This window comes from Jaculus jaculus, chromosome 6 (assembly GCF_020740685.1).
Source record: "Jaculus jaculus isolate mJacJac1 chromosome 6, mJacJac1.mat.Y.cur, whole genome shotgun sequence".
NCBI lineage: Eukaryota > Metazoa > Chordata > Mammalia > Rodentia > Dipodidae > Jaculus > Jaculus jaculus.
The window spans coordinates 137,871,400-137,890,365 of NC_059107.1; the positions used below are offsets into that span (position 1 = coordinate 137,871,400).

General features: G+C 45.3%; 1 protein-coding gene across 6 annotated transcripts in view; it reads right to left on the minus strand.

Annotated features, from left to right (window-relative positions):
- Positions 1-18,966, minus strand: part of Tmcc3 (transmembrane and coiled-coil domain family 3) — a 347,661-nt gene that overhangs the window by 72,569 nt on the left and 256,126 nt on the right. Inside the window, exon 1 of one of the 6 annotated variants that reach the window (XM_004650182.2) lies at positions 15,125-15,265. The exons of the other annotated variants lie outside the window; for them this stretch is intronic. Coding sequence (XP_004650239.1) covers positions 15,125-15,202 — 78 coding nt within the window. The 5' untranslated portion in view covers positions 15,203-15,265. Of the gene's footprint in view, positions 1-15,124; positions 15,266-18,966 lie in introns of those variants that run through there. 6 annotated transcript variants of the gene reach the window in all.

An 18,966-nucleotide genomic window follows, 5' to 3' on the forward strand; every position in this document is an offset into this window, starting at 1 on the left:
AATGCAGTTTGTAAAGACAGTTCTGAGTACATGATTGACTATATACTATCATATTACAGTTTAATCATCTCCTGATTTAACCATGAGGAGATGAACAGTGAATATTACTGAACTATCATCTGTAATTTCTTATAGACCTAAAATATTTCAAAAGATAAAATTTTCTTTCTTTTTTTCACAATTTTTATTAACATTTTCCATAATTATAAAAAATATCCCATGGAAATACCTCTCCCCCGCACTTTCCCCTTTGAAAAGATAAAATTTTCAAAAATGGGCTCTGGAGTTGACTAAGTGGTTTAGGCGCTTACCTCAAGAGCCTAATGGCCAAGGTTCGATTCCCCAGTACCCATGTAAAGCTAGATGCATAAGTGGCACATGTATCTAGAGCTCGACTGCAGAGGCTATAGGCCATTGGCATGCCCATTCTCTCTCTTTCTCTCTCTCCCCCTTTGTAATAAATAAAGATATTAAATTATCAAATGCAAGTGAAAATAATCTACAAGTTTTTACCTGTCACATTAGAAGGAATCAAAACCTGGATAATATACTATGCAGAGCAGGATCAGAGTTGGGGCACACTCACTCATCCCCGGTGGTTCTATAAAGTGTTACCATGTTGGCCTCTGCTACACCCTTGACTCCCAGGGTTTGGCACTTTTGAGGAGGTGCCATTTTCAGTTCTGCAATATAGAACGTTCAAGCACACACGCCCTGTGGCCGGGCACTCCCACTTCTAGAGGCTGAGTCTACAAACGTGTGCTTCCCAAGTGCCAAAAGAAGCTTGCCCAAACCACTGAAATTCCAAGTCACCAAGGACTGGAAGCAACACACCATCCCTTTAAAAAGCGAAGTTGGTAAATGAATTATGGGGTGAGCACACACAGGAATCCTGGGCACCACCTAAAACAAGGCCAATTATCCTACGCTGATATGGATCAAGGGCAGAACACGCTTCCTGGCCTTTCCTGCCCCACTACGCCATCGCTTAACATATCATCTTTACTCATCTGCCGAGTATTCACAAAGTTCCACCCATGTACCAGGCTCCCATGCCCAGGTGAAAAAGAACACAGCCATCCTCCAAGAGAGGATGGGCAGGCGTCTGTCTACAAGCATGAGGAGGAGGCAGAAGTCCACTGAGAATGGGATCGGATCAAGAGCTGGACTGAGTGAGGGATAAGCCATTGGCGAGAACTCTGGGATCCTGTTCTCTTGATGGACTTGAAGCAAGAGATTGGCAAGAGACTTGGGAGGCAGAGGTAGGAGGATCTCCATGAGTTTGAGGCCACCCTGAGACCACACAGTGAATTCCAGGTCAGCCTGGGCTAGAGCGAGAACTTACCTCAAAAAACCAAAAAGATAAAAAAAGATATCCACAAGACACAAAGCGAAGCACAGTGTTATGGTTTGAATATGAAATGTCCCCCACAGGCTTGTAGGTTAAATGTTTGGTCCTTAGCTGGTGGTGCTATTTTGGAAGGTTCTGGAAGCTTTAGGAGGTAGGCCCAAGCTGGAGGAAGAGGGTCGCTGGGAGCATGCTTGAAGGTCATTACAAGTACCTACTCCCTTCCTTTCTCTGCTTCTTGTCCATCAGGAAGCGAGCAGGCTCAGCCACATACTCCCCGCTGCTGTGGTCTGCTTTACCTCTGGGCCCAGGAACAGAGCGACCAAGCACGGTGAACGGAAACCTGTCCAAGCCATCCGCCCAGATGAATCTTCTTTCCTCTTTTTTAAGTGGTTGATATCAGGTGTGGTCTCAATGACGAAGAAACAACTTGCACACATATACTTAACGTACACACAAAGAGATGGAGTTGGAGGAGCTCATAATCTGGGGACCCTCCCTATCCACGAGGTCTGCATTCGAGGTGTCCTTCACACAGTGTCTCTGCTGAGCACCTGTGAGAAGCTGAGGGACACCAGGTGTGCGCCCCGCCCTCCCCTGCGCCTAAAGATGAGCTGACATCTGCGCACTCGTGAGGCTGCCACAGGGTCCTAAGCCTAACCTTCTCATGGGGAAGGGTCAAAGGGCATGCCAAAAACATTCTCACCTGGACAGACAACACGAGCACCTTGCCCAAGTTACACCAAGTCCTACCCTCCACTAACCCTACGCCCCTCAGCCAGGACTGGACTGAACATGCACGCTATTACAGCCTTTCTTCAGTCTGCTCAGAGTCCTCTGTACTTTTTAATGGGGCTCGCAAGCACTTTGCCCCATGCCAAGATAGGCATCAGCTCTTACTGAATGAAGCTCACATTGTCAGATAAGTGAAAATCTATGCCAACTAGTGATTCAGCTTCGCATAGAGGCCACCTGTTCCAATTAGTGAGATTAAAATAGTACACTGCTGACTCTCTGAAGTTCAGGCCTTTGTGATGATCACAACAGCCTTACCAAACAAAAGGATCCTTGACCCTAAACACACAGCTGTGCCCACTGGAGTTAGATATATTAGGTGTTCAAGCATGGGCTTCAATAAGGGCATGATTTCTGGACCCATGCTCCTCTCCAAATTCCTGTCAAAATTTGCTGCAGCTCCAGGCACTATTTAATATTTTCACCTTTCAAGTCACCATACACAGCTTAATCAGCTTAACTGGGCTCAATCTTAATTAATTTTTTTTTTTTTGCGATAGGCTGTCACTCTAGCCCAGGGCTGACCTGGAATTCACTATGTATTCCCAGGCTGCCCTCAAACTCACAGCAATCCTCTTACCTCTGCCTCCTGAGGGCTTGATTTAAAGGCATGCGCCACCACACCTGGCCAATCTTATTATTTTTAGAAATGTTTTATTTATTTATTTATCTGAGAGACAGAGAGAAAGTGGGCTCACCAGGACCTCTTGTGCATCTGGCTTTATATAGATACTGGGGAATCAAACCTTGGTCCTTAGGCTTTGAAGGCAAGCCCCTTAACTGTTAAGCCAAGTCTGCAGCCCAGTCTTTTTTTTAATATTTATTTGTTTATGTGAGACACAGTGAGAAAGAATAGGGACACATCAGGGCCTCCAGCCGCTGTAAACAAACTCCAGATGCATGTGCCACCTTGTGCATCTGATTTACGTGGGACCTGCAGCATCGAACCTGGATCCTTAGGCTTGGCAGGGAAGTGCCTTAACCACCAAGTCGTCTCTCCAGCCCTTCAGCCCCCAATCTTAATTTTTTTAATTTATGTTTTCCCCAATCTTAATTTTTAAAAAGCTTAGACTTTCTTTTCTACCCACTCTCTGTCCTTGCCCAAACTTCCCAAAGATCCACATCATCTAGATGGCCTGTGAGTTAGCCTAAAGTCTTCCGCTGCCTGCCTCAGTTTCTGTCACATCATCAGAAGATCAAAGAGAACATAACACAGAGACACACAGCTTGGAAGGAGCACAGCATTTCCCATTTCCTTTGAAAATTCCCATCCAGGCAGGCCACCACCCACCTATCACGCTGGGTGACTGTGTTCGTCTCAAACAAAAGCTGTATTAAATTATGTCCACTGAACTACATCTTATGTGATACACAAGGGACATGGGGTGCATCACAAGAAACATGCATCTGGGTTGTCTCTGAATTATGATGACTTAAGATGTTTTCCACCTCACGACGGTGTGAAAGTGATTTACATACCACAGAAACCAAACTTAGAAGGTTGGGGCTTTACACTATGTTCATGGCGAAGGTGAACCGACACTCCACATTGTTATATCACCTCCCAATAAACCCAGGGAAAGTAGAAAACAATCTAAGTGGGAAGTGAGTGTACTTCACTGCACCTACTGAACATTCGATATCCCCAGTGATCTCAAACATGCTCACGGCACTTCCATTAGCCCACAGTGAAACAAACTGATCGAACACAAAGCTGATGTCGCTCTGAAGTGCTGAGAAGCTCGTGTCATTTATTGAATCCTTCGTTGAGAAGCAAAACCAGAATGGTTCCTAGAATATGCTCTGTGCCACCATGAGGTTGAAAAAATCTTGCTGAATTCTTGATGGTCTGTATATGGAAACACAATGTGGTGGTTTGAATGGATGTTCCCCCAATTGATACAGGAGTTTACTACTAAAAGCTTGTAATTTGGGGGCTGATGAGATGGCTCAGTGGTTAAGGGCCTTGCCTGCAAAACCCAAGGACCCAGGTTTGATTCCCTGGTACTCACATAAAGCCAGATTCACAAGGTGGCACGTGCATGTGGAGTCCACTTGCAGTAGCTAGAGGCCCTGGTGCACCCACTCATTCTTTCTCTCTCTCTTGTTTTAAATTTAATTTTATTTTTTATCTTTTCACAATTTTTATTAACATTTTCCATGATTATAAAAAATATCCCATGGTAATACCCTTCCCTTCCCCGCACTTTCCCCTTTGAAATTCCATTCTCCATCATATTACCTCCCCATCTCAATCATTCTACTTACGTATATACAATATCAACCAATTAAGTACCCTCCTCCCTTCCTTTCTCTTCCCTTTATATCTCCTTTTTAACTTACTGGCCTCTGCTACTAAGTATTTTCCTTCTCACGCAGAAGCCCAATCATCTGTAACTAGGATCCACATATGAGGGAGAACATGTGGCGCTTGGCTTTCTGGGCCTGGGTTACCTTACTTAGTATAATCCTTTCCAGATCCATCCATTTTTCTGCAAATTTCATAACTTCATTTTTCTTTACCACTGAGTAGAACTCCATTGTATAAATGTGCCACATCTTCATTATCCAATCATCAGTTGAGGTCTCTCTCTTTCTCTCTCTCTATCTATCTATGTATATCTTTCCCCTCTCTTGAATAATATATATTTTTTAAGCTGGTAATTTGGAACCCAAGCTGCCTAATTGGAGGAATTGTCACTAAGGGCGAGTCCAAGGGTCAGGTCCTAAGGTGTGGGGTGGTTTGGAATTCCATTCTAAAGATATGCAAAGTGCTTGAGCTCTACCTGGATTCCTATAGTGTGCTTGCTTATGGTGAGGGCTTGTGGCTTTTTATCTCTCTGCTTGGACCTGTGAAAGAGGGCCAGCTTCTTCTGCCATTATGGAATTTCCCCTGGATCTGTATGTTTCAGATAAGTTTTCCGCCTCCCATAACTGTGCCTGGCTTGGAAGTTCATCCCAGCGACATGTGGCTGTCTACTACACACACATACTTCAAAACCAGGCCAGAGAAAATATGTATTATAAAAGGTAGCTAAAACCTGGAGGTTAAAAAAAAAAACAGTAACAATAGAGATATAAAATATACTCAGTTCAGTTGAAATTTGAATCTGAGTTCCTGTTGATCAAAGCAAAAAGTTTTAGGAATTCAAAATTTCCCACAATCCCAAGGAGAAAAGAAAATGCTTTCAAGCAGCTTCTAGGCCACAGGTCTAAAGGTATTTCAGGAGAAAATGAAGGGAGCGCCTGCATTAACATGAGTGTTTTCCTAAGTGATTCTGAGTCAGGTTAGATGGCCTGTGACAGAAACGTCAATGAACAAGATCTCAGGAGGTTCCTCTCTTTTTCTCCGTAATATTTATTTATTTATTTGAGAGAGAGAAAGATGGGGGTAGGGGAAGAGGCAGAGAGAAAGAAAGAATGGCCACACCAGGGCTTCCAGCCACTGCAAATGAACTCCAGACACATGCACTCTCTTATGTATCTGGCTTACATGGGTCCTGGGGAATCAAACCAGGGTACTTTGGCTTCTTAGGTAAATGCCTTAACCACTAAGCTATTTCCCCAGCCCTGAGATTTCTCTTTTTAAGCCTCATCTCAACCCAGCTCATTGAGTCCAGGAGAAAATGCCCTGCAAGGACCCAACACTTGCCATTCACTCATTCTGGAGTTGCAAGCCTCAAACTCAAACAATATTTAACTAGGATAGTTACACTGACAGTTGGAAAACAAACTTAAGTTTTAAGGAGATCATTCAGAAATCCTAATAACGGCACAGGTGGTATCAAGCTGTGTGTGGGCGGTGTGGGGATGACTTAAGTCTGGGAAACACTGTGGTAGACCATGAATGACTCAGTGTTAGAACAAGCAATGCTATACCTGTCATAGGTTTCCTAACCACTTCCTGTGGTCGCTCACCACTGGTAGGGAGAAGAGGTGACCTTCAAGTTTGACTCAAGTCCATTCTCAACCCATCGCTTTGTTCTTCAAAGCCTGCCAGGAGGGTGATGCTGGAGACAGGGGGAAAAGCTGGTGAGGAAGGGGCATGACTGGGAACGTGTGTCAGGCATCTGGAGTGAGGACTACTATGAAGCAAAGTATTATCCAAGAATGAGGGCATGAAAGAGAACGATATTGAACAGAACTTCAGGTGGGTCTAGATGGAACATCTGGGTGGAAATGTCTGGAAACACGTAAAAGTCAGTCTGCCACAGGACTGGGCTCAAGTCAGGGTACAGTAGAAGACATGTGGGTCTTCCCTGCGGGGGACACTGCTCCAGGGACTGACATTGTGTGAACTTCTCTCGATAGCCATTGGATGCTCTCTCTGCTCACCAGCCTCACCCCCACTTAGCACCCCCAGCACAAAGAGAAATGATACTTTCCTTGGCCAAAAATGAGATGAAGTTCATGGTTTGGGTTTAGGACTTTTTGTGAAAGTTTCATGCAAGTTGAATGACCCTAATCAAAATATCAAAACCTGAACCTTTTGAAACACCACCATGACACACTAAGAAGAAAATTCTACAACAATACATTATTTGACCAAACACAAGTGTGCAAAAGAAAAAAATTGACATAAAGTTATCTTCAGACTATGTATATAAGTCTATGTGAAGTATAAATAAATTTCATATTTAGATTAGGATCTCAAACCCAAGACATCTCAATCTCATCATGCATATGAAAATATTCTAGAATCCAAGAAAATCCAAGATCTGAACCACTTCTGGTCCCAAGCAACTTAGGTAATATATACTCAACCTGTGGACTGAAAACATGAAATGCCCGATTTTCTTTTCTTTTTTAGATTTTATTTATCTATTTATTTGCAAGGAGAGGGAGGGAAGGAGAAAGAGACAGATAGTAAGACAGAGGGAGAATGAGTACGCCAGGGCCTCTAGCCACTCCAAACAAACTCTAGATGCATGCATCACTTTGTGCATCTGGCTTTATTGGGTACTAGGAAATCAAACTTGGATTGTTAGACATTGCAGGCAAACACCTAAACCACTGAGCCATCTCCCCAGCCCACTGGGTTCTCTTGATGGGAGAATCACAGCACATAACACTTCAGCAGCACTCAAGTGGATTCCAAGTCACTTGTCTGCAAGACCTGCTCCATGGCTTACACATCTGTACATCATTTTCCCCACTTCCTGCCTCAGCTGGTGGAAGTCCAAGAGAATGATGAGCTCATTTCACAAAACTTTACATTGAAAAAACTAAAATAAAGAGGTACTGAAAGGGGCCTTAGAAAACAATCTTTTGCAGTGGCAACAATCCAGGGAAGCTATGTAGCTTTCGATAATAATTGTAGTTTCTTTGCACCCTTGCCTCTCTCAAAGTCTAGAAATAAACCAAGAGGATCATGGTCTAACACTAAACCATGCAGACACACACACAACATCACCTACAACATTCACACAATTTAAAACCTGTGTCATTAATTCTCCATTAAAAATAATTTTAAGCTGGGTGTGGTAGTGCATGCATTAAATCCCAGCCCTAGGGAAGCAGAGGTAGGAGGCTTGCCATGAGCTAGAGGCCACCCTGAGACTTCACAGTGAACTCCAGGTCAGCCTGGGCTAGAGTGAGACCCTACCCTGAGAAACCAAAATAAATAAATAAATAGATAGATAGATAAAATAACTTTAAGTTCATTCTACCTAGTTTTATTGAGATAATCCTTCCATAATATTCAGCAATTGACTTAGAAGGGTCTGAGTTCAATCTCCAGAGGTATGTATACTGTGCACATATTTATACTTTAAATATATATTTGATTTAAATAATATATTGCTGTTTTATTTATTTATTTGGTTTTTTGACATAGCGTCTCACACTAGCCCAGGCTGACCTGGAATTCACTATGTAGTCTCAGGGTGGCCTCGAACTCACGGCAATCCTCCTACCTCTGCCTCCCAAGTGCTGGGATTAAAGGTGTGTGCCACCATGCCTGGCTTGTTTTATTTTTTATTAAATATTTTTTATTTATTTGAGAGCAACAGACAGAGAGAGAAAGAGGGAGAGAGAAAGAGAATGGGTGTGCCAGGGCCTCCAGCCACTGCAAACAAACTCCAGATGTGTGCTCCCCCTTGTGCATCTGGCTAACGTGGGTCCTGGGGAATCCAGCCTAGAACCAGGGTCGTTAGACTTCATAGGCAAGCACTTAACTACTAAGCCATCTCTCTAGCCCTAAATAATATATTGCTTTAATACATGTATTTGACATATTTTTATTTAAAATAATTAGTTTTTACGAAATTCTCTTTCAAGACAGCAGATGGGAAAAGCATCTATCCCAATCAGTTCACAATGTTCCTATTTATAGTTTAGCTTATATACTTTTCTCTACTTCTAAAATGCAATGGAGTGGAGTTAATGTATAAATTTTGTTGAAGCTCTGTTGCAAAGTATATATTCAGATTACACAAGGCCCTGGGTGTAATCTGCATCATCTAAAACGGAAGGGAAGGGCTGGAAGGATGGCCTAGCAGTTAAGGCATTTGCCTGCAAAGCCAAAGGACCCAGGTTCGATTCCCCAGAACCCACGTTAGCCAGATGCACAAGGGGGTGCATGGATCTGGAGTGCGTTTGCAGTGGCTGGAGGCACTGTCACGCCCATTCTCTCTCCCTCTCTCTCTTTCTGTAAAAAAAAAAAAATGAATAAATAAATAAAATATTTTTAAAGAACGGAAGAGACAGGGGAGGGAGGGAAGAAGGAAGTAATTCCCTTCTAGTTCCAATAAGGTAAAAATATTAGAAGTCTAGCCTTCCAACCCCCAGGTTATCATTTTCCAAGTTCCTTTAAACTGCCCCTTGTAATATTTTTAGTTGGCCCAAGCTCTTCACATGCATTTAGGTCTGAAGGAGATACAAATTTCCACATCATTTAGATGTGGCTTCCTGAGGGGCTACATGCTAAACGGGATGCATGTCAAGAAGCAGTCCTTGAACAGATCTTGCCACTGAAGACAGTAAAAGTGTTGGAACCCATACCCGTGGCCTCCACTCAAAGGCAGTCACTGTGATGGCCCATGCCTGTCCTGCTGTTAGGTGTTTTATGATCCCTCCTCTTCCTCTCAGCCTGCACAGAGCATTTGGCAGGTGCTGGCACTATTTAAGTCCCACAACAGTTTTCCCAGGGAGGTGCCACGGCATCCTCTATAAAGAGGGAGCTTTGGCAACAGGCTGCAGAATGTACTATTGAGGGTCAATGGAGGTGGACACTACAGAACTGGCACTCTGAACCACTCCAGTAGAGTACCCCAAAGTGTGATGAGCTACAGGGAGACCCGAGAAGAACGGATTCCTGTTAGAAATGACTTCCTAGAAGATCACGAGGTGACCCAAGAAAGTAAAGGGAGGACACACATCCCAGTCCTGCATCTACTGAAGAGACGTGTGCTTGTAGACCCATCCTGAGTTCAACGTCACAAAGAAGAACCACATTCACGATGGCTCATCCTCTGGAGTTCAAATAGCAGGACAAAAGATGCTTCTCCAGTGATCTTAAGCCATGGTCTTATTTAACATCGGTTGCAGTTACCTTCTCATTGCTGGGACAAAACACCAGACCAGAGGCAGCTTATGGGAGGCAGGGGTTTATTTCAGCTTACAGTTGTGAGGGGAAGTTTCAGCATGATGGGGAAAGAATGGCAGAACAGGCAGCTGGGATGTCGTATCTTGTCACAGTAGCAGGAAGAAAGTGAGCAAGCTCTCAGCACCTAGTGGGCTGGACTAACAAACCACAAGGTCTGCTCCCAGTGACACACCTCCTCCAGAGAGGCTCACCCAAAATGTCACTAGCTGCGGAGCAAGGTTCAATACACATGAGCCCTATGAGAGACATTTCAGGCAGGCAACTAGCCCAGAGTGGTTCCATACATTAGGACAGGCTGCTCTCCAAGACACACCACGGAGATGGATAGGCAAGAGGCTAAGGACCAAGCTCCCTGCGGCAGAGGATTAAGGGCTTACCTTTCCTCCTCACAGGCATCCATCAAGCAACTGGTACACCCCGGCTACTACTGCCGCCACATTCTTTTTGTGCCCGCTCCTTTTGCTGCTTACAGATCAACAAATATCCTGCTCTCCTCCAGCAGCATCCCTTCCCACTTGATGCACTGGCTGGATTAGGCACAAATCAGATATCCTGATGTTCCCTTTCTAAGGAATGAAAAGTCCTGATCTGATTCACAGCACAGTGATTCATGGCTCTCTTCCTTTTCTCTCACCACCTCCTCCACTGAAAACACAAAACACAATTAAGAAATGGCAGGCCTGAACGGGGCAGAGTCTCTTTAAGATGTAGGCAATTTTCATCTGGGACTCAGTTGGTTTGAACCCTGGAAATGCATGCAGAGGGAAGCAGCAAAAAAAACCCAAAAACCAAAAAAACACCACATTTCTGGGATCTGACTTTGGTAACAGCTGTCTTGGTGCTCCGCAGTGGATGCGACAGGCATGTGTGCTGGCGGTGGCTGGCAATTCATTCTCCTCTCAAGGGAGAACCAGGGAGCCCGCAGCAAAACACAGCTCAAGAAAACATATGTTCCATCAATCTATCCATTCTAAATGTAAGAAAGTTCTGACTCAAGACACTCACCAGTATTTAGATTCTTCAATGGACTCAAAAGTAAAAGAGATCACTGATTAAAACAGTCCTTGTGAGCTATTCCATTTGCCACTTAACTGGGTCAGTATCTCGATGAGTGTCTGCTTCCATTCACCTGCTTCCAGCCCAGAAGTAAGCAAGCAAGCACCAATCAACTCACGACATCACTGCCCAGCCAGTTCCACTGTGACAGGGCCACAAGTCTCCCTCTCCCCGATAGTCTCTGGGAGACCCTTACTCATCGTACAACTAGGGATCCATTTCCAACCCACAGAGCACCTAACGATGTGTGACAGTGACCTCAGGCCCCACACAGATTTTCCCTTCCATGCCAGATGCTTTTGTACTTATTAAGACCAATCCCCACCCATAAAGGAAAGGGATATCAACACGGACCACAAGTGTACGTAAGATACACTCATCGGGTAGTGCGCTTCCAAAGCAGGCACCCTCTTTAACTCACTACAGCGTTCTTCCTGATGCCTACAACAGCAGCTGGTGCACAGAAGGTCCTCAGTGGGGTTTGTTGAATAAGAGGCCTCCTGCCCTCAAAGTGCAGGGCTACACACCTAAACACGTAACCAGGCCTGTGAGCGATCACTGTGCTGAGGAGTGCACAATGGAAGAATGCACAAAATGCTAGAAAAGCTAGACTTTTTACAAAGCAGTGGTTTCTCCATATTCAAGCTTATGGACCCTTCTTATAGTATAGTATAAATGAATGAATGAATAAGTTCTTCTTTTATTGGTTTCTTATCATGCACTTGGTATTGAGGCAAACGTTTTCTAGATGTTACTGCATCTGTTCCTGACCACAACCCTACAACTACTTAGAAAACTAAGTTATGAATGATTACAGGGTCCAAGGTGATATAACAGAAATCCACACCAGAACAAGATCTATGTTCAGGGATAAACCTAATGGGAGTGGGTCTGTAGGGAAAGCAATGATCTTCTCAGGCATGAAGGAACAGAAGTGATGGAGGTCCTAAGTGGCTAAAAGACCCACTTCCAGAGAAGGGTCCAAGGAAGCCCCAGTGGTTTCGCTGATAAATTAGAGAGATGGGGACAGTGGGCACTTAAGATGATAAGCAGTCCTGATTAGCAGTGATGCCCATCGAGTAAGAAAATCACTTGACATTTAGATGGAAACAGCTAACATTTGAGTGTACATCATCTCTCCTACCCCTTGACAAACACACTCTTATTCAAGATTCACAGTCACTCCCTGAAGAATGGCCCAGCATCTCTTCTACAGACTGGGGGCCTCAGGCTGAGGAGGGTTATTTAGAGCCTTGTTCTAGGGGTCATCTACTAGGGAAGTGAGTGAAGCCAACACGTGACTGAACTCAGTCTGATCCTGGAGCCCCAAGCTAGTCACAGCTACACCCAAGTAGCTGAAAATGACATTTTAGAACATTTAAAATGAAAACTAACAAAAATTTGACCCACACATAACTGATTAAAAAACAAAACAGCTACTGTATATAAGGCAGACTGTCTGTACTCTTAATGAGCTGATGGGCTTTAACTATCTAGGGCATAAAAAAAAGCAGGTTCTAATTATATCTGCACTTTCTTTGAAAAGAGGAAGATGTTATGTGTGTCATGTTAACAAGCACCATTTCTGAGTTTTGCAAAGATGACGTTTTAAAAACATGAATGCTTGACTTTTTTAGCTTAGAGACAACCTGAGAAGTCACTAGTTACAGTTTTCTGAAGCTGGTGGAGGGGAATCTAGGTTAGTCCACCTTGCTGTAAAAATAGACTTCTATAATATCCAAGTAGCCCACAGCTCACTATTATTCCAGTCTCAAGGCTTAAACAAACCTAGCAAAATAGATGTGTATTTCCCACGTAGCTCAAAAGGGTGTCAATTTTGAATTTGAAAACAATCATTTGGTAAACAAGTTCTCTGTAAAGTAGTCCTTTCTTGAGGGGAAACTAAAGATTCCCAAAGGGTTGGTCACCTCTTCACAGGCACCCCCAGTTGGTAGCAGCATTTTTCAGAAGAGCTGATTTATCAATGAGACTAGAGTATCATCTGGAAATTAAGCCCTGACAACATTTAATGTTTCCTCTTTGCACCACATATTCTGAGTGGAAGGGAAGAGCATCATTTTAGCCGCATCTAATTGAGTTCCACAACAGGAGCTAGACTCATCTAATGGGATGAAAAGCTTCTATATAAGAAAATGGCCTTTGCGTTCCCTTAACTATAAGAGTCTTTTTGCAGCCACTAAGGACAGACTCAAAATTACATAGCCCCTTTAAGAAAAATTGTTACAAGTTTACAAAAATTCCATTAGTTCTGATTCTTTGCTATCTCTCAAAAAAAAAAAAAAAAAAGAAGGAAGAGGGGGAGGAAGGAAAGAAGGTAGGTTGGTGGGCAGGAAGGTCACACATGGTGATACCGATCCGATCTATAATCCCAGCAATCAGGAGGCTGAGGCAGGAGGATCTTGGCAAGTCTAGGCGACATAGTGATGCCCTGTCTCAGGTAACTAAAACACAATAACAACAACAACAACAAACAAAAAGACAAAAAAGCCAAAGAGTCAAGAAGTCTACACTGGCGTCTCAAGAAGTCAGCGGGAGAACCTGAGAGCCAAGACCTCTCAAAGTCTAGCCTCCTCCCTCTGACTTGTAGTCCTCAAAGATAACACTGGTTCTCTAGGCTATTTTCAAACCATCAGGCCATACAGCATCTAATTTAGTTTTACTACAGACCGTGTGTATCTCCCTGACGCCAATGAAGGGGTGTACCACGGCGAGTGGAATTTTAAAGAAAATAAAGAAATCTCCTTCACATAAGTTGTGACATTTTCAGAGCAAAGACAGTTGGGGAAATGGAACAATGGTAAGTACGGCACAGATATGTTCAATATGCAGCTGAGTTACCGCTTCCCATCAGCCTAGTTGAGACACAGGTGTTCTGGCCTCCACCTCCAGGTTGTCACTCAACAGGTTGTGAATACCGTCAGTGAGTTCAGCTTGAGCCACCCGCCGCCCTCAGATTACTAGTTCTGTTTACACAGATCATCACAGAGGAACCTGGCTCTCACATGTTCAAGCCTGAAATTTCGTCTTTATAGCTCCCCCTCCCACTATTACAAATCCATTATACAAAGGCCTTTCCTTCAGTGAGCTGGGTTTGTAAGTGATATCTTTAAAAAAAAAAAATCCTCTAACTGTAGTGAACTAAATATCCTTATTATTTTCTTCTAAATGAAGTTTCTGACACAGTTATGAAACTTTAAGTGAACGCAGAAGAGATACGGTTTCACCAAACACACTCAATTTGTAAAAAAAAAACAACAAAACAAAACAAAACAAAAAAACACTAAATCCTTTTAAATTGATCAACAGGGGCTAAAGGGAAGAGGATAAAAATGTAATTACGCCAGAACTCATCCCTTCACTTCTGGGCACTTGGAAGCACTGCTTCCAATGATGACCCAACACCCAAATCCTGCTCCCTGGGCCGCGACACATGCTCTGTCCCCCTTAAGGTCCCTATTTCCATCGGGCTGGTACCTGGATCTCGGAAGGTGGCAGGGCAGAGACTAAGCCTGGCTCTACCTCGGTGAACTTTGTACAGGGAAACTGACACCGAAATCCCAAGTCAGGAGTTGGAACCTCACAGAACAAATCCAGGTATCTCGGGGCACAGCAGATGCCAGAGTGGAGGAGGTGCTGTTTGAAGGGCACTTCTGTGAGCCCAGGGGAGTCTCCCCGGCAGCCTGGACGTTCACAACTGCCCGGGATGGGGAAGGTGTTCGCGGGGAGGTTGAGGCTTCTTCTGCCCAGAGAGGGGAAGGGGGGCGGGTAGAGAGCAGCGCCCCTCGGGCTGGGGCCCTCGATCTCTCTGGGGCTTGTCTCTGCAGCTCGCTCAGAAGAGCTATTTTCGCTCGCAGCCAAAATCAGCAACAGCAAATTACATTGCAAACAATGGCGAGGGGCCTGCAGCGCGCGGCTCGCAAACTCCGGAGAGGCAGCGCCCGGGCGGGCTGGAGGACTTGTTCGCCGGGGCAGCGCGCCCCGGGCCGCGCACGGCGCACGGGCACGATCGCCCGCCCGCCCGCCCGCCGGCGACCCCAGCCCGGGGCATCGGAGCACCCCGGGGTGCGGGGAGTGTGTGGGGGAATCTGCGGGATGCCGCTGCGTGCGCGCGCTCCCTGGCGGGGCTGTCCAGGCTGGATTCCGACGCCCCCCCTCCCCAGCCGCGGAGTCCGGTCAGTGGTGGCCCGGGAGATGCCGCCCCGGAGCTGGAGCGCCCGCGCCCACCCCCACCAGCCACCCTTCCCGGCCCGGCCCGGCGCCCGGGTCCCGCGCCAACCTGCCCTGCCCGCGGTTCTCACCCGCCTCTTGCAGCGGTGGTGCCGGCCGGGGTCCGAGTAGGTCCGGTCCACGGTGAGCGCCGTGTCGCTGCCCGGCATCTCGCCCGGAGCTCGGGCTGGGAACTTTGCGTCCTCCCGGGGCCGCAGCTCGACTCTGCACAGCGCCGCGCACAGCCGGCGGCGCTCCGGGCTCCGGGCTCCCGCTCGCCCCGGAGATCCGCGGCCCAGGGGGCGGCGCGGGCGGCTGCAGCTGTCGCCGACACCCGCTCGGCCGCCCAGCGCCCGCCGCCGCCGCCGCCACCGGGGGGGTGGGGGGGGAGGTGACCGGGAGAAGACAGTCTCCGCCCCTTCCCCTGTCCCCGCCCCGGCGCCCCGCGCGGCACCCGGACCCCGCTCCAGGTGCACGGCTCTCGGCCGCCCGCCCGCGGGGAGGCTCGGTCCCACCCATTCCCACGCCGCCCTCCTCCGCCCACCGGCGACATCTGCTCGGGCTTATCCGTGTGTTTACGATAAAACAGGGCTTTGGGGGCAAGAGGTGGACTCTGGCCTTCAATGCCTCCTTTTAGGATCATATTCATTCAACAGGCATTTACAGGGCAGTTCATAGGGAACGAAGCTGAGGTCTAGCGATCAGAGGTGGAACCCTCCCCACCACCGCTTCTGATTCCCTGAGAATAGAGCACGCTTCCACTTAAACGAAGAGCCTACTGTGTGCGCACCCTAATGTGTGTGTGTCTGACGCGGTTATAGTGGAAGGCACTCTGGAGAGCTTCTCGTTTTTTGTTTTTTTTTTCTTTTTTGCATTCTACATTCCCCGTGAGTGCACCCTGCTCGCAAGGGATTTGGAGTCTAGAAGAAAAGGACTGATTTGCTGAGCAATTACATGGGTTTCAAGTCTAAGTTCATCCCAGGTCTGGCGCATCCCTCTGAGAGACTGGGTTGACAGGTTTACAACAGCTCTGCTCCCCAGGAGACTCTCCGACCTACCTGGAGGAAGGGAAGGCGTTCCTTGCCGAGCCAAGTGCAGGAAAATTGAGGGGGTGCGTTTAGGAAACCTCAAGGCGTTGGTGAGTTTAGGGGCGTCGTTAGACACAGGGGGACGTTATAGAAAAAGTAGAGACTGGGGGGTCTGTAAGAAGTCGGCCTCGTTCAGTGGGTGCTGGGCAGCTGCAGGGAAATGATATCAAAATGGAAATCTAAGGTCTGATAGAGGTGTGGGTGTGAAGCACTAATTAAAAATACATATGGGACACTGGCTAGAGGGCCTTGCAAAGATTGAGATCAACTCAAATACCCTTTAGTAGTAGACCAAATAAATCGTGGTACAACCGTCCAACATACTATTAGGTGTAAAGGAATGAGGGGGTCCTCTTAAGAACAGCTATGGAATTATTTCTAACATATACAGCAAAAGCAACATGCAGAGAAATATACATGGTATTTGATTATTTATGTAAAGCAGCACATATACAAGCATAACCTATTTCTGAAAAAATAAACAAGACATTACAGAAATGAGTAGACAAGAAACAAGTCAGGATAGAGGGACTAGATAGCTAGAAGACAGAGATGGGAGAAAGATTTATTTTGACCATATATGATCCTAAAACATGAAGTGTGCATGTTAGGGTCATACACTAACTACACAAAAAGTGTGTGTGTGTGTGTGTGTGTATAATTTTTTTCAAGGTTAGGTCTCACTCTAGCCCAGGCTGATCTGAAATTCGCTCTTTAGTCCCAGGCTGGCCTTAAATGCACATCAATCCTCCTACCTTTGACTCCCCAGAGTGCTGGTATTAAAGGCATGTGCCACCATGCCCAGCAGTAAAATTATTTTAAAGACAGTAAACATCCCAAAACTTAAGAATCAGAGAACCCAATCCTAAAGCCATTCAAGAAATTAAAGACACACTTTCAAAATAACATGCACTGCATGCACACACACATGCACAACTACACCAGGCCCAGAGTAATCTTTCAAGTAAGCACTTTCAAAGCAGAGAATAGAAATAAAAATGTTAGGAGAGGGGCTAGAGAGAGGAGCCAGCAGTTAAGGCGACTGTGGTGTTGGATTTCCCAGTACCCACATAAAGCCAGATGCACAAAACGGTGCAAGCATCTGGAGTTCATTTATAGCCTCTGGAGATCCTGATGTGTCCATTCTTTCTGTCTTTCTTCTCTCTATCTCTCTGCTTGCAAATAAATAAAAAAAAATATTTTTTAAATGTTAGGAGAAAGAGAGAGAAACCAAACGGCCAGTTACAGAAAATTATAGACATTTAGATTCTGCTCATGTAAACCTTTAAAAAAAAACAGATAAAAATGTTAAAATTAAAATATAAGAAATAAATAATTCTTAGGAAAACAAAGACGTATAGTGAAAAGCAAGAGCAAGATAAATGTAAGTTTCAGTGCAGTGTCTCTGGTGGGGAGATGAGGATGAATTCCAGAGGACAACACTATAGAGAATCTCTTTAACAGGTGACCACGGGGATATGGAGTGTATGGTCATACACACATGTATCTTTCAGAATGATGTAAAATGTTAAAGGCAACAAATGTGAAGATTTTATCTTTAATCCTAGAATTCAAGTCACTAGTTCCTTCTTAGCAAATGTAAAGTGTAATATACATGCAAATAGTCTAGTATTGCTAAATCACTATGACAACTTAACCTTTCAAAGATACCTTCCAAAAATGTAATACAGTTCATCTCTGATATCCCACTTCGTTTCAGCAATATAAAAATATAGGAAGTGCATTGTGCGGGGGGTAGGGGGGTTATGTGACTATATTTAGAGAGGCCACAAGAAGTATGGTCTCCAACAAACCAAGGAGGGGCTTTGGAAAGTGCTCCAACAGGCTTCTAGTTTCCATCTCCATTGTTGGCTTGGGGATCCTTAGAACTCCATCCTGGAATGCTAACCATTAATGAGAAGAATGAAGCAAGCTGTATCAGGCTCACTTACATTCTTACATTTCAATGGACAGAAAATGTTCTTTTTTTTTTTTTTTTCTTTTCAAGGTAGGGTCTCACTCTAGTCCAGGCTGACCTGGAATTAACTATGTAGTCTTGGGATGGCTTTGAACTCACGGCAATCCTCCTACCTCTGCCTCCTGAGTGCTGGGATTAAACGCATGCACCACCACGCCCAGCAGTAAATGCAGTTTTAGAAAAATATTTATTTATTGCAGAGAGAGAGAGAGACAGATAGAGAGAATGGGCACACCATGGCCTCCAGCCACTGCAAATGAACTCCAGATGCATTTGCCACCCAGTGCATCTGGCTTTACATGGGTACTGGGGAATCAAACCTGGGTCCTTTGTTTTTTGTGTTTTTTTTTTTAAGATTGTTTGGAATTATTTCATAGGTTAGTTGCCCAAAAGATGCTCTGCTGGGCACTCATACAAAATAATTTTTTTAATGTACAAATTAAATAGCACAAGAGCAAGCTCCCCAGGAAAGAAAGAAAACAATCAGTGCTCATTACCATCTGCCTCTCCTTTTGGGAAGCAGGACCCGAGGAAAAAAAATAGACCACCACTTCCTTTGGAGGCAACGCCAATGCCCAAATTTCCCCCTAGGTAAGAATTCTGTGCCTTGGGCTGGAGAGATGGCTTGATGGTTAAGATGTTTGCCTGCAAAGCCAAAGGACCCAAGTTCAACGCCCCAGGACCCACATAAGCCAGATGCAAAAGAGGGTGCATGAATCTGGAGTTTGTTTGCAGGGTGGCTGGAGGCCCTGAGCACCCACTTTCTTATCTGCATTTTTTCTCTCTCCTCTTTCTCTCAAATAAATAAATAAAAATAAAAATAGCCACGCGTGGTGGCGCATGCCTTTAATCCCAGCACATGGGAGAC